A 15,620-nucleotide genomic window follows, 5' to 3' on the forward strand; every position below is an offset into this window, starting at 1 on the left:
ATGAATTTGCGGTTAGAATCTGAATCTTGATGTATTTCTCATGCTACACCAGGTGGCTTCTGATTGGTTAGTCTGTTCTTCGTAATGACTGAGAAAGAGTTCAGACCGTTTTGATTGAGTTGGGATTTACACTTTAACTCAAAATTACTCACTAAAGATTTACATTTCAGATTCTTTGTACTCAATTTGTGTTTCTGACACGCATCAGTTGTATCTCTAACATCTGGAAGAAACGATCACTTTTGATCAAAAATAATGATCCTGTTATAACGCTGATCACAAACTGCTTCGAGTCACAGCCGTGAACCTTTCCGCCCTCGGCATCCTTCATCCTCCAGCCAGCGGCAGGAAACACTTTGGCTTCAGTTCCTGCATACAGATGAAGACCTTTTGGTTCACTGAAACAGAAACAGGCTCGTCTCCATCCGAACAGCTTTGATCCTGAAACATCTTCAAGGTAAACGCTGCGGAGTTTCCTCCACCTGTTTCTGATCTCCTCACATCGTCCTGATCTTTTTAGTGGGTTTGTTTGCTGAAAACAGTTTTTATCCGCCGATGTTTTCATGATGCTGCAGTGACGCTGAAACCGATCCGCTCGGTTCTTCAGTAAAGGGACATTTCACCGTTTTAAGGGATTTCAGCCATCATCGATCGGCTGTAAATTAAAATACTTTCTGAAACCAGAGCTAATAATCACCAAATACTTAATGTTCTCAGAGCTAATAATCACCAAATACTTAATGTTCTCACCTGATCTGAGATCACATTAGATCACATTAGATCCATTACTTCGGTCGGTCAAAGCTTTCAAATATGCAACATGTTTTTGAAGCTTTGATTTATTATTTTCTGAAACAGAAAAATTATTTATTTAGTGCATTTGTCGTTTATTTGTTCAAAACATTTTAATTTAGTTTAAGCATTATAAAAACTTGTGTTAATTCATTTAATCAAATATCTTTAAAACAATCGAGGTGACCAGTGCAAGTGCTGGTAACGACTTCCTGGAAAAATGCGGAAACGGAGCACGAGACAGGGTTGAGTAATTTAAGTTTCTTTATGCGGAGCTGGTGAAATATAAAGCTGACATGCAGGATTAGTTCATTTTCTCGTGAAATGCTTGTAAAACATTACAGTTGGAGCCTGCTTTGGTTTTGCAGGTGAGCAGGGATGAAAGGGAGATGAAGGTGGAGGAGATGGAAGACATGTTGAAGTGAAAGAGAAAACTCAGAGGAAGGAAAACATTTGGTGAGACTAAAACACAGTTCACGGAAATGAGACAAAATCTCAGACAGAAGGTGCTGTAAGTTTGCTAAAATCTTTGTTTTGACATTCAGCTGATTGAAACTCGGAGGGCAGAACCTTCTGGCAATCAGAAGGTTGCAGGTTTCACTCCTGCAGCTGCAGGTCAGGATCTGTGGCTGGTTTGATGTAACTGGTCATGAAAGCGTGTTGAGTGGTGGGAAAGCAGCATGTTGGTGCTTCATGCAGCTCACAGTGTGAATGATGCGGCTGTTTTGTATCATGAAATGTAAAAACCTCTCGCTCTCCCCTGCTGCTGTTTCACATCACAGCTGTCAGAGAGCTGCAGCTTATGGTGATGTTGTGTTCAAGGAAGCTTTTATTGGGGGAATTCATGTTTCCTGTAGTCATGTAATCTGTTTGTGTTGTAAAATGTCAGTAAATGACTGAATTTACCGACATCATGTTTTATTGAAAAACGATGAAACAACAACAGAAGGTTGTGTGAAAATCGACCTGCTGTTTACAGAAAAACAAGTTGATGCCTAAAGAAATCAGAACGATCTCTGAAGAAACTCAAAGGGTTTAATTCATCCCTTACTACTCACTTATCACAAATCATAGTTTGGTTTTGATTTGTTCAGTGAAATATTCAGTAAAATTGAACAAATAAAGTCCAGTTTGCAGCAGGTTGTTCAGCTGATTCAGTTCTTCACTCTGTTACCAAAACATTTCATAAAGTTTAGGACAAAGATGTGATGGGAAGACATTTATAAACAGATTTCATTCTGTATGTCAGTCATTTCTGAGAGCTTTCAGGTTTTGGTCGCTGTTCTGTTGTTGGATCCATAAACGATGTCTGAGACCTGCAGCAGGTTTCATCACAGGATGCCCGGTTCTCTCTGCTGCAGCAATTCAAGGATCCTGTTTCCTTCAACGCATCAAACAAACCAGCAGTCAAACCCAAACGTCCTCCAGGTTTCACTGAGGGAACGATTTACTGAAGAGAGTCACGTTTTCCAGGTCCTGTTTCAGTCCAGGGGATGTTCTCCAAGAATTCGACCAGTAATGAAGGTTTATCATCTGAAGATTCATTCTTTTCTTTCATAGTATAAAAACCACTCCAGGTAAACTTACCTGAGTACAAAATGCAGCTTTCAAATAACAACAAATCCATGAGAGCCAGTCAGGCCTGTGATGTGATTATATGAACGGCATCAATCCACAGAGATATCGTTAAAGTAGATGTGATGTTTCTAGAAAGGCAGAAGTTTTCCAGCTTGCTGCTCTCAGAAAAGCTGCTTCTTGTTTTCCAGGCAGAAACGATGACGACTAAAGAGCTGCTGGTAGAAACCCTGGATCAGCTGAGTGCAGGAGACTTCTGGGACTTCAAGCTGTTCATGGTAGCAGAGAAGTTTTTGCCGCAAACACCGAGGCTGTGGTGGAGCTGATGATGAGGACGTGCAGAGGAAGGTGTGTGGAGGAGACCAGGAAGATTTTACTGAAGATGAGGCGGCAGGACCTGCTGCACAGACTGGCAGGGGTCAGAGGTCAGGAAGCCCCGAAGACTTTCTACAACTTCTTTGTGATTCTGAATTGTTTTTGTTGTTCTTAATAAAAGGCTTAAGAAAATTTTTTGTGTTTCTGTTTTAGAGAATCCATCTTTAATCCAGAGAGTAAGTGACGTCACTTCAGCCACATTTCAGTTATAGAAGATAGAAATATTCACACAGAAAAATACAGTAAAAAATAATGAAATATGCTGATTTTAACCAAACCATTTCATATAGATCACATAATAAACACATGACTTTGTAAACAGAATGGCTGACAGAGGCCAGAAGTTCATTTTTACAAACCAAAACAAGAAATACGCAAATAATAAAACAATGTACAGTTCTGTAAAGCATGTATGCAGCTGTTTTTAATACCACTGATATTAATAAAGTTTCCTTGCGTCTGACTCGACCAGGCGGGAGCGATGGCGTCGGTTTTGGAGCTGCTGATGGAAACGCTGTCGGCTCTGAGTGGCGGCGGCTTGAGGGAGTTCTGGGAGCGGTACCTGCTGCTGGAACCTTCTGCGCTGGCGCCGCCGAGGACTGACCCGGAGATCGCAGCGATCTCATTGGTTCAGAGTCACGGCAAACAGTCTGTGGACGTCACCAGGAGGATTTTAGTGGACATCAACCAGAACCATCTGGTCCAGAGTCTGCTGGACTGCAGGTCCAGAAGCAGAAGTAAGAGAATAAAAGTGAGACGAGTTAAATCGTTTCATATTGATCTCGTTGAAGCTGCTTCTCCTGATGTTTCTGTGATTTTCTCCCAACCAGAACCACATGATGACCATCTGTCGGCGCTGATCCACAAAGTGAGTGAAATCCTGTCTGGGCCTTGAATCTAATGGGTCGGATACTTACAGAAAATCAAAGGTGACCGACCGGCTTCTGTGACTAAAAACAAGCCAGGATCACCACACCTCCTCTACCGTGTCGTTTCAGCCAAACATTCGGCTTCGGTCCAGAAATCTGGTCCTTCATTCATGTGCAGCACTATTTGGTGCTGCCATCTTGCTTCTGGAGAGAAGAGGTTTTCTTCCAATCAGTCAGACTAGTTCAGTGACCTGACCTTTAACCTTTAAGCTGCTAACTTAAGATGAATTTTAGATTTTCCTGACAGCAGATAATTAGTGAATTTGATTTTTCTGGTACAGTTTTGTCAGAATTACTGCTGGATAAATAAATATGGCCAAAGTTAACTGGTTGTACGAACGCTGAGCTGCTGGCAGAAAACTCCTTCTCTAACATTTGAGCTAAAAATTTGTTTCAGTGATTATTGTTAAATAATCAGTTTAGGGAAATGCTAATTAACTTGTGCTTCTTAAAGGCATTTATCATGTAAGCAAAACAATTATCTGTCATTTCTTTCTTATTTTCCAGGCAGCAACGATGGCAGCTGTGAAAGAGCTTCTGCTGGAAACTCTGATGGATTTGAATCATTTAGATCTGGGAATTTTCAAGATCTTCCTGAACGTTGAGTCCTTCCAGAACAAGTTTCCACAAATCTCATGGAGCGATCTGAAAAAGTCAAACTGTAAAAATATGGTGGATCTGCTGATGGGCTCGTATGGCCAGCAGTGTCTGGAGGTGACCAGGCAGGTTCTGATGGACATGAACAGAACCGACCTGTTGGAGAAGCTGCCAGAGAAAAGCTGTGGAGCCGAAGGTGAGATGAGAAATCACACCAACGGCTTTTCATCCACACCGACAGGAAGCTGCGCTTTTCTTACAGCCTTTTCCTCATTTTTACACAAAAATACCCACAAAACATCTGATGAGGATCCACATAGATCTGGTTTATGAGTTTTACAAAAGAGGAAAAATAAACCTTTCTTCTCAGTCTGAAGTCAAATCAGAGCGAACGTCTGTTGTTTCAGGTCAGTTAGAATCACTAAAAGGATTTCTATCTGCTAAACGTCATGGTAACGAGACAAAGAATATGTCAGATTTATTTATTAATCAGCTGTCAGCATTATTTTATCATGTAGAAACATCTATAGTTGTCATAGCTATAGAGTAATAGCTATAGACTAATAGCTATTACCTGTTACATTGACTCTGGCATAAAGGAGCCTGAACTTTAAAACATCCCGTCTGCTGGTTGGTTGGATGTATTCTGGTTCTTCATTTGTTTTAGTCAAACTTTATTTTTCCTCCAGTTGGTCGTCAATAGAAACTACATTAATTATCATCAAATCTTTTTTCCCTCAGAGAAACTTTCTGTGGAGGAACTTTGGCCCGGACTGATCGACAAAGTGAGTCATCTGCGAAAGACGACTCTCACTAAATGCATATTGGTTTAAAATGGGTTTAATGTGAGACGTTGCTACGTTACACATTGTGTTGGTTTTCCTCTCTGCTCCAGTCAGAGGGGCCCAAAGCCTGGCCTGAGGGCTGTTTTTGGGCCGCGGTTCTTAAGCCGCCGTTGTTCAGGATCTTCAGATGAAGAGACATCTGGAATCAAAAAGTATCAAAATGTTTGAGGAAAATTCTGCTGTTTTTGCAGAATATTTTCCTTTTGTTACCAGGTTGAAGCCATGGAGTCGATCATCGAGCTGCTGCTGGAAACTTTGGGTGATCTCAGTGAAGAGGAGCAGATGTTCTTCATCACGGTGTTGGGTCAGAGTCAGCGTGACGTTGCAGACAGACTGCTGGCCGTCAAGGAGCTGCTGCCCGCTGTGCTTGTGATGGTGCAGATGTTCGGCCAGCGGTCTGTGGAGACGACCAGGGAGGTTTTAAAACGGATGAGGAGGACAGATCTGCTTCAGGACATTTCAGTATCCAGAAGACGACAAGCAAGTAAAGATTAAACCTTAAAAATGGTGGTCAGTCGTTTGCTTTGGTCTGACGTCTGAAGCTCTGCGTGGTTTTTCTCAGAGAAACTCTCAGCGGACCAGAAGAGCTCTGCTGCTCTACAGAAAGTGAGGAATGTCTGTTTTTCCTGCTCAGTCTTTGTTATAGAAACAGTTTATTTTCTCTTATTAGAGATATTAATGAGATTCTGTTGCTTTAAAGACAGCAGGGGCTTCATATGAACTGCTGTGTGTGATTATATCTTAGTATATTATAATGAGCACATTTGTGCTGATGTTTTGTTGCAGGTGGCTCTGATTGCAGCCTTCAAGCAGCTTCTCACAGAAATCCTGAGTGATTTGAAGAAACAGGAGCTGGAGGACTTCAAGAAGTCGCTGCCCTCCACCCTCAGCCTCTCTGGGAAAAACCTCTGGTATCCTTCGATGAGGCTGAGATTTGGACCGTTTGTCCCAAACATAGTGAATGAGATGGTGGAGGAGTTGGGCCTGCAGTCTGTGGAGGTTTCCATGGAGATTTTAATGGATATAAACAGGAGCGACCTGGCAGAGCGGCTCCTGGAGACCAGCTCCGGTCTTAAAGGTAATTCACTCAAATCTGGATGTAGCAGCTGAACGGCCTTAAGTCTTAGGATGGGAGAACATCTGCCCTGATGTTTTAATCTGGAAACACTCAGACAGAGAGGAGTTCACCTCAAACCCAAACACAACATGCAGTCCAGTTCAATAAGGAATAGAACTGGACTTTTAGATAAACTAACCGACTCAGCAGAACCAAACGCAGCAGTTCGTCTGGACCTCACTGGCAAACAGTCCTTTGAAGACAACAAGGTTAACTTTTTGGGCAGGCAGAGTGAGAGTTATCTTTGTGACACATGAACTGGAGTAGAGGAAGTGGCTTCATCTTTCTAACACCGACACTCATCACCCAGCTGGAGACGTTGGTCCTAACAGCACATGCTGGCGTTGTTGGGGACTTTTAGGATCGTCAGTGTCAACAACGCTTACAGGGAACTGAAGTGAGTAGAAAATGGCCTCATTAGTGACCTCTACCAATGTGATAGTTTCTGATTACAACTTAAAAGCCTGATGCTTCCAACTCCTGACCTGGATAAGTCTCGGGACGAGACACAAAACGTCAAGATAACAAGAAAAGTCCAGTTTCCTCCAACTAAAACTCCAACAACTCCTGGAAGATCATGAGCTGAATCTCCACCTTCACCAGACTTTCATCTTGTTTGAGTTCATCTGGTTTGTCCGACATGTTTCTCCTCTTCGTTGTGCTCAGCCATCCCATTTCATTGGTCTCCAACGGTTACCTCTGGTTTCCTGTTCAGCTGAACTGCTGTCTGATGCAAAGAAGCCCACAGAGGAAGAGCTGCAGGACAGACAAACCATCCCACATCTGCATGTCCGTCCCCCTCCGTCCCTTCTTCAGCACATAAGTCACCCAAACTTGACAGGATGTCCTCATGGTGGGACATCCTGTCCACATGGTGGGACGTCCTGTCCACATGGTGGGACGTCCTGTTCCTCTCTTAAAGCGACAGGAACCATGGCTTGACCTCCAGGCTGGAAAGCTTTTCCTCAGGTCTCCATGATCTCCAGGTTTCTCTTTTCTGAGCAAATAAAATTATTTTCTGTGCTTTTCAAAGATAAAAATTTTGATTTGTTCTTAGTGTGGCAATTCTCTAAAAATGAAACAAATGTCTAAAAATACTGTTTGTAGAACTGAAGGACGTTTGAAACAAATCCTGCAACAATATTTTTAATGAAGTCTCAGCATCAATCTGCTGCCTCCAATGTTTTATTGATGGAAATGTTTCACGGTTTTCTTGTTGTTCATTTCAAATGAGTTTAAGATCTTACAGAAAATTGTGTTTTGCATTTCTTCAGGAAAGGTGTCCATAGATGAATATCAGAGAGTGGTCATGCTAAACACAGTAAGTGAAGCATTCTGTGATCCTGGAGCTTTTTGTTAGAGAACAAAGTGAAGCAGGAGTTATGGCTGGCAGAGTTAAACTTCACCTGGAGAAACGAGCAGGTCGGCTTGTATCCAGTAGAATAAATCCAAACCGTGAACTGGGTTTGAGTCCAAGGAAACGGAGATGAAACGGGAACACAGCTCACTCAAATCTGACCTAAAGTTTCCCAGTTTACAGAAAGATGATGCAAATAAAACTTCCTGTCATGATCCTGGGAAATGATTCAACAAGGTCTTTAAATGTTTCAGGTTCCAGCAAAGATGGCTGTCAGAAACACTCTTCTGAAGATGATGATGGAGCTGGGCCACAGCGATGTCTGGAGGTTCAAACGCTTGCTGCAGTTCACATGTTTCCAGAAAAGCCTCCCAGAACTCCCAGTCAGCGTGCTGTGGCCCATGAACCGGACCGGCAGGGCAGCGGATCCGGGACAGGAGGGCCCGGCAGACCTGGTGGATCAGATGGTGCAGAAACTAGGAGGGGAGTCTGTGGGTGTGGCCCGGGAGGTTCTGATGGACATGAACAGAACTGATGTGGTTCAGAAGCTGGCCGGGATCAGGTCTGGATCAACAGGTTGGACTTTACAGGGAAGAATTATCAGGATGTTTAAAAAGTTACAGATTTTCAAATGTTCCTCTTTTCCTTTTCCCTCAGAGGAGTTTCAGTCGCTGTTGTTCCAGAAAGTAAGTACAGCCGCATCATTTCATATCCTCAGGCTTATGCGCTTAAAAATGAGTCTAGAAAAGTCCAAAACATCTTCAGAGGGTTAAACATAAAGCCAACAGTCAGTCGGTCCAAACTACAGCTCAATAAAACCGTTTAAGCTGAACTGTATAGACCATAAACCGAACCCAGTGATTAAACCAGAGACTGGACCTGTTCTTTAGTTGGTTCTGCCGGGCAGGAGGCCATTTGAGAGACTTTGGGAATCTGATGGAGACTCCCAGCTTTTTGAGGAAGGTTCAGGACTCGGATCCTGATGTTTGAGCAGACAGCCAGTGTTTGGTTCTGTTAATTAAAGCCAAACATCTTGACTTTAGTCTCAATAACCCAGAAGACATTGTTAGTGGTCTCTACAGGTGGAGAAGGCCTGCGTGTTCCCTCTTTTTTCTAACTATCATACATTTTAAGTTGCCTCACTAAGGTGATTAACATTCTCATAATATTCTCATTTGTCCAGATATGACTTCCAACAAACAAATGATCTGTTTCACTCCTCAGGAAGCAAGTCTAACTGCAATTATGGAGAAACTTCTAGAAACATTTGAAGATTTAGGTGAAGCAAAGTTTGAACATTTTCAGAGAGTCGTACAGAAGAGTTTGTCCAGGAAAGCCGGGAGAGGAACTGTCGCTATGGAGAAGGGAAGGAAGCTGAAGGTGGCAGAGCTGATGTTGGAGCAGTTTGATGAACAGACGTTGGACATGGCGGCGCTGGTTTTAAAAAAGATTCATCGCTCTGATTTGGTGCAGAAGATCTCAGGAAAAATCCCAGCAGGTCCGTCAGGTGTGTCAGTTTTCTGACGACTGACATCTCTTCAGCCGGTCATGTTTTAGTCTTTCTTCTTTGTTCAGTTACTGTACAGTGAAACCAGGATGCTTTCGTTTTTCCTGTACAATTTTAGCAAACTGGAGATTCTGTAAAACATCGACCCTCAAGTAAAATTAGATAAATGAGATTAAATAATCGTGTTTCTCCAGCAGGACCTTCACGGGTTGCCAAGGGTCGTGAAGGAGAAAAGGTAGTTTCTCAGTCTTTGATTTGTGATATTTACATTTTATTTATTAGCTCAACAGTGAGTGAGTGGTGTCTGGTCTGCGTCCTGCAGCTGGACTCCAGCTGCTGGACTGAACTGGTACCGGAGGTGAACCAGACAGAATCTCCAACATACAGGTGAAGCAGCATCAGGCCTGCTGCTCAGGAAACACCAGACTTCAAATAAACGTTTTCCCAACGTCATTTCAGCCTCCAGAGTGAAGCTGGACTCTTTGAGTGCAGCGTTTCTGGTCTTCGCTGGTTCTGCTCCGAACGGGTCGTCTTCAGGTACCGGTTCTGCTCCTGGGACGGACACATGGAGAGGATGGAGAGCAGAGGATTCCGGCCTGCTGGTCCTTTACTGGACATCAGTCTGATTACTGGGAGGATGACGGAGGTGTTCCTGCCCCACTGGATCTGTGTCGGTAGGAGAACATGATGGTACCAAACCTTTTAACACCGTTGACCCAGAACTTTTCCTGCTCCTTGTGTTTCCTTCAGATGACGTCCGTAAACCTTTGGAGCAGTTTGCTGTCCTCCACATGGACGACTGTGGAGACGCTGTGGAGAAAGTCTCTGAGGTCTCACCGTCACACGTCAAACTAACTGAACCCATTTTCTCTCCGAGAGCGGTTCTGATGAGAGCCGGCTTTCCTGTGAAGGTCTACTGCAACATGTTGCTTTATCAGGCCAACACGGCTTTCCTCACGCTGCACGTTTACCTCATCCCACGCGACCCGGCCTTACAGCAGGTTATTAGGGTCCAACAGAACCAGCTTCACGGGTCAGAAATATCAGAACTTCATCTTGGTTTCATTCACAGGCAATGGACCGGAAAGAAACTTCTTATGGATACAAAGTGATCCAAAAACCCGACCCGGAGAAGTCCCTGAAAATGAACAATTACTTCTTCCTCACATCAGATCTGGAGGCTGCAGAAGTTTCTCCTAAAGTAGGTTTGAAACGGTTTCAATGTTCATGTTTTGCATCCAGTTTATTGCAGGTTCCCATCAGATTGGCCCCATTTCTCACATTAACATGACTGCATGTAGTAAAGGTAGCTGATGATACCAGAACATGAGTTCAGGCAGGAAAGCATTTGGTGTTAAATGGTTTCAGATGAGAAGCCATTGAGGCGTTGCTGCACTGAGCCGGTTCTCTTGTCTGCTTTCAGACGGGAATTAAACTCCGATATCCAAGAGGAAAACCAAATTTTTTTGAGGTTTATGTTGAAAATGCAAACAGAAACTTCAGTCTGACACTCAGACCCGACAGAGAGGGCCAGCCGGTTTGGGAGTGTTCTGTTCGAAAAGGTGCGGTTCACATTTTTATTCAGAACAAAAGGCTGTTTAGGGAAACTAAGCTGTTTCTTAGCAGCTTTGTCTCATTATGAGGAATATATGCATCTGATTGGTTGATTTTATTATTCCTGTTTCAGATGAGTATCAAAGCAGTGGCCAAGCACAAGGTAAGACAAACTGATGTGTTGTTCAAAAGTATTCAGACACAGCAAATTTGGAAGTGTTAATTGAACTCCTTGAGAGCTGAATTCAACACTTTGAAAGTGTCTATATTGGTCCACTCTTGTGTTAAAATTACAGTTATGAAAGTTATTTGTGATGGAGTTGAATCTCAGTAGTTGAAATTTAACACACATCAGTGTTGATTTATCTCACACTAGTGTGTTGTGTCAAAAGTTAACACTATTAATGTTAATTTAACACAGAATAGTGTCAAGTATGGAACATAGAAATCTGAGTTTTAAAATACTACTGGTAAGGTGGTTAAGCACAACCCACATATGGAGGCCTTAGTCCTCAACATGGTTGTCGCAGGTTTGCTTCCCGGCTTTTACTGCACGTCTTCCCCTTCTCTCATTACCCACTTTTCTGTCAATTCACTATCAAATAAAGGCCACAAGGGCCAATAAAACATTTTTTCTCATAAAATACCACTGGTAAATCAATAATCCCCAAATTCATTTTAAAAGACATTAGATGCCACTTGTATCTACAAAAACACCAGCACCAGTTGCAGTATATAATCTACTTTTATTTCAAAACATCAAACAGCACTGACAGCAATATACAACAAAGGTCATACATTCATGGTACTTTGCACTGAAGGTGAAGTGTGCTTTGAAAGTTAATCAAAAGCAGCCATGAATGGTGTTGTGATCACTGATGGTGAAGTGTCTTTGGTGCTGCTCTTGTTTTCACCAACATGCAGGAGGAAGGGCTCCTGCATGTTCCACAGTAAGGAGAAAGTCTTCAACACTGGCTCCCGTCTTTGACAAAATGCTAAGACAACAAATAATTTAAATTATTAATATATAGGACAGCTACATTCGGATAGCAAACTAAGCCAATGAGAAAGTGCTTCTACAAAGTAGGATCATTAGAATAACCACATATCTGGACATATCTGAAAACATGGTCCACAGTTTGACATGAGCTGCTTTGGCATTTTTCTTGTGGCCTTTGGACATAGGAAGAAGAACATGGACCAACAGAAGAATGCCTGTGTTTCCCAGTATGGAAGGAACAACAGGAAAAACAAACATTACGATAATAAATAAATACTTAAAAGAGAAGTGTGAGCAAAACTAATCAGACCCACCTGTGTGTGTCACCATCATAATTATTCAAAATACTCTGCCCCCTTTAGGCTGGAGAGCATTTTTCACCACCTACAAGATAAAGCATAAAGTCAGAAATAATTACCATGAACACAACTCAGACATTAAGTATCACATAATCATTAGGCATAGAAATTAGTCAGCTTATAGAAACATTCTGGACAGCAGTCATGCCAACCTGTCTGAAGAAATGTGTTAAAGTCATCATAACAGGCGTCAGTCACCAACATGACGTAGTAATGAAGAAAAAACATTTTGACAGTTTTTAGATAAGCCACAGGTACAAAACACCAGAGTCAAATGGCTCAATTGCCTCCTCACTGTGTAGATATGTTCTCCAGAGTCCTGCTAATAACCTAATTATTGAATTCAGGTGTAGTGCAGCAGTGGCACATCTAAATGTTGCAGTGTAGTGGTCCTCCAGGACTGGAGTTTGACACCTGTGGCTTGGATCAAGCCAACGGTCCAGCACAGCTACTCCCCCATTTTGCAGTCTACAGTCAAAAACTTAAAGAATACGACCTCCACAGCTAAATAATGTTAACTCAAATGACCTCCAGATTTTTCTGACAGTTTTAGCTCATGCTACCTACTAACAAAATAATACACAGTTGTATACAAGGTGATATCCAAACAGATAAGCTTACGTTAAGCGAACTATGTATATGAATAGATACTCTTCTGCAAACGGAAAATTAATGCATCCATAGAAAATAGTCAAAAACTTTATCATGTTAACATGGAACTTACCTTGTTATGATCATCTCCAGACAAGACGCCATACTGCTGTCTCCAATCCGGGCCAGACATGTGGCGTCACAGAGAGGTTGCAATTGTGGGAGGAGCCGTCTGGTGTTGACTTCTAATCAACACCAGACCAAATTTCTTTTATTTAACTCTCTGGAATAACACCAACTCTTTAGGGAAACTAACACCGAGTTGTTGAATTAGACTAAACAAGTGTTGAATTAACACTGTATTTTTAACATACAACACCAATGCTGGAAATCTAACATTTTGAATTAGCTGGTTACCCATAGCAACCACAGAGTTGTGTAAATTAGAGGGGAAGTACAGACGGTCTAATATTTTTGTCCAAATAAAAGTCTGAAAGGTTTTTCTCCTCAGAGATTCAGAGTGTGGATGAACATCTGGCTGCAATGATGCAGAGAGTGAGTAAATGATTTTTCTAACATTACACAGCACTTTGAGCAAGGAACTGTTAAAGATCTTGTAAATCTTTAGGCAGCGACCATCACATCAGACAAGGAGATGCTTTTAAACCTGATGAAAGACCTGAAACAAGAGGAGCTGAAAGGCTTCAAATGGTTCCTGAGGAACAGGGATTTGAGCTCAGGCTTCCCACAGATCCCAGTGACTCTCCTGGATGAGGCCGATGCCTCAGACCTGGTGGACCTGATGATGAAGACCTACAGCCACAGGGCCGTGGAGCTCACCAAGGACATTTTTAAGCAAATTAACAGGAATGATCTGGTGGAGATGTTTCCAGGCACCAGCTGTAAGAGGAAGTGTAGGAACTACTGAATTTAATTTAAATAACTGGTTTCCATATGCTGACCCCAGATTAGTTCAATATAATGAGAAACGTTAGCTGCAGGTTTGTATTAAGGAGATGAGATGAACCACTTTAGCTCTTTGGTCAGAACTAATCATTCCTGCGATGTTGGAACAGAATTCTTTGCAGAAAGACCCCAGGCCGGGAATCGAACCCAGGATCTTCTTGCTGCAACAGTGCTACCACTGAGCAGCCATACTTTAACTAACACAGTTCAGATTCAGTTCAGATTCAGTTCAGACTCTGTTCAGATTCGATTCAGACTCGGTTCAGATTCAGTTCAGACTCGGTTCAGATTCGGTACAGACTCGGTTCAGATTCAGTTCAGACTCTGTTCAGATTCGGTTCAGATTCAGTTCAGACTCGGTTCAGACTCTGTTCAGATTCGGTTCAGACTCGGTTCAGACTCGGTTCAGATTCAGTTCAGATTCGGTTCAGATTCAGTTCAGATTCGGTTCAGACTCGGTTCAGACTCGGTTCAGACTCGGTTCAGACTCTGTTCAGACTCGGTTCAGATTCGGTTCAGACTCGGTTCAGATTCGGTTCAGATTCGGTTCAGACTCGGTTCAGACTCGGTTCAGACTCGGTTCAGACTCTGTTCAGACTCTGTTCAGACTCGGTTCAGATTCGGTTCAGACTCGGTTCAGATTCGGTTCAGATTCAGTTCAGATTCGGTTCAGACTCGGTTCAGATTCGGTTCAGATTCGGTTCAGACTCGGTTCAGACTCTGTTCAGACTCGGTTCAGACTCTGTTCAGACTCGGTTCAGATTCGGTTCAGACTCGGTTCAGACTCTGTTCAGACTCGGTTCAGACTCTGTTCAGATTCGGTTCAGACTCGGTTCAGACTCTGTTCAGACTCGGTTCAGACTCTGTTCAGACTCGGTTCAGACTCGGTTCAGACTCTGTTCAGACTCGGTTCAGACTCTGTTCAGATTCGGTTCAGACTCGGTTCAGACTCTGTTCAGACTCGGTTCAGACTCTGTTCAGACTCTGTTCAGACTCGGTTCAGACTCTGTTCAGACTCGGTTCAGATTCGGTTCAGACTCGGTTCAGATTCGGTTCAGATTCGGTTCTGGTTATCGTGACGTTGTGGATCCTCTGACTGACAAACAGAAAAATCTTTTCCAACCAAAGTGGTCAGGACTTCTATTAACACCTGTTGTTGAGTTGCTGTGTTTTTTATTAACAGATATATTTTTGAGCTGGACATTTCAGTTCCTGGAGGTTCTGGAGGTTCTGCTCCAACATGGGTCCAGTTGAAAAGTTGCTCTAATGTTCTGACAACCATCATTCATGTCATGCACATTTTGTTCCTGCTGCTTTTTATCTGCAGCAAGGAAAACGGCTTTCGATTACACCTGGATGAAATAAATCATTAAAACATAGAAAACTTTGACTGGACCTGTATGAAGACAAAACAAGAACATTTCCTCTTTCTGTATTAAAAGTGCTCCACTTCTCTGTTCACTGTTGCTGGAGAATCACTTCATTCATGTTTTTTAAACACATTTTAGTTCATTTCTCGTGTCAGTGACTCGCCACGGTTCCTCAGATTTATATCTGACCGTCTAAACCTCGTTCTTCCGAAGAATCATCAGAACCGACCTGCTTGGAGTTCATCTGCTTTTCCTTCCTGGAGAATTAAAATCCCCACATTGATGTGCATGACCTCTACATGTGACCAAAACTGAATAAAATGACTTTTTAAATCTAACTGAGGTTTTTTCATCTTTTTTTTTTTATTTCTGCTACTTTATTATAAGAAACTAAATATGGTTCATTTTAATAATTTAGGTTTAAACCATACAAGGTTGAAATCATGAGTTAATATTGGGTTTGATGTTCATTGAGTTGAATAACCTTGGAGTCAGATTCAGAGGAATCATGACAGTTTTTTATTTTGTTGCCTGAAAATAGTTTTGCATCAATGCTGCACATTTTCACACAGCGTGATTTTTGCTCCAGTTGTGTTTTTGTGAACAGACCTGCTGCAGTTGGAGGTGGAGACCCGCAGCAGAGCTCAGTTTGGAGGGCAGCAGGCGGGAGGCTGAGCCGGCCGTGG

At 42.5% G+C, this 15,620-nt stretch overlaps 1 protein-coding gene across 1 annotated transcript; it reads left to right on the plus strand.

Annotated features, from left to right (window-relative positions):
• The first annotated feature begins 1,031 nt into the window (after positions 1 to 1,031).
• On the plus strand, positions 1,032 to 15,272 carry LOC103477729 (uncharacterized). The gene is made up of 24 exons (XM_017309261.2): positions 1,032 to 1,248; positions 2,559 to 2,792; positions 2,896 to 2,918; positions 3,215 to 3,479; positions 3,573 to 3,610; positions 4,179 to 4,464; positions 5,010 to 5,053; positions 5,327 to 5,597; positions 5,676 to 5,719; positions 5,900 to 6,191; positions 7,505 to 7,551; positions 7,842 to 8,163; positions 8,245 to 8,273; positions 8,812 to 9,094; positions 9,292 to 9,329; positions 9,417 to 9,481; positions 9,554 to 9,768; positions 9,845 to 10,095; positions 10,167 to 10,295; positions 10,518 to 10,656; positions 10,782 to 10,811; positions 13,110 to 13,153; positions 13,227 to 13,500; positions 15,090 to 15,272. The coding sequence occupies exons 2-24, from the start codon at positions 2,693 to 2,695 to the stop codon at positions 15,128 to 15,130; spliced, it is 3,270 nt and encodes a 1,089-aa protein (XP_017164750.2). The 5' UTR covers positions 1,032 to 1,248; positions 2,559 to 2,692; the 3' UTR covers positions 15,131 to 15,272.
• Positions 15,273 to 15,620: the final 348 nt, after the last annotated feature.

Source organism: Poecilia reticulata, chromosome 16, assembly GCF_904066995.2.
Source record: "Poecilia reticulata chromosome 16, P_reticulata-male-v2, whole genome shotgun sequence".
NCBI lineage: Eukaryota > Metazoa > Chordata > Actinopteri > Cyprinodontiformes > Poeciliidae > Poecilia > Poecilia reticulata.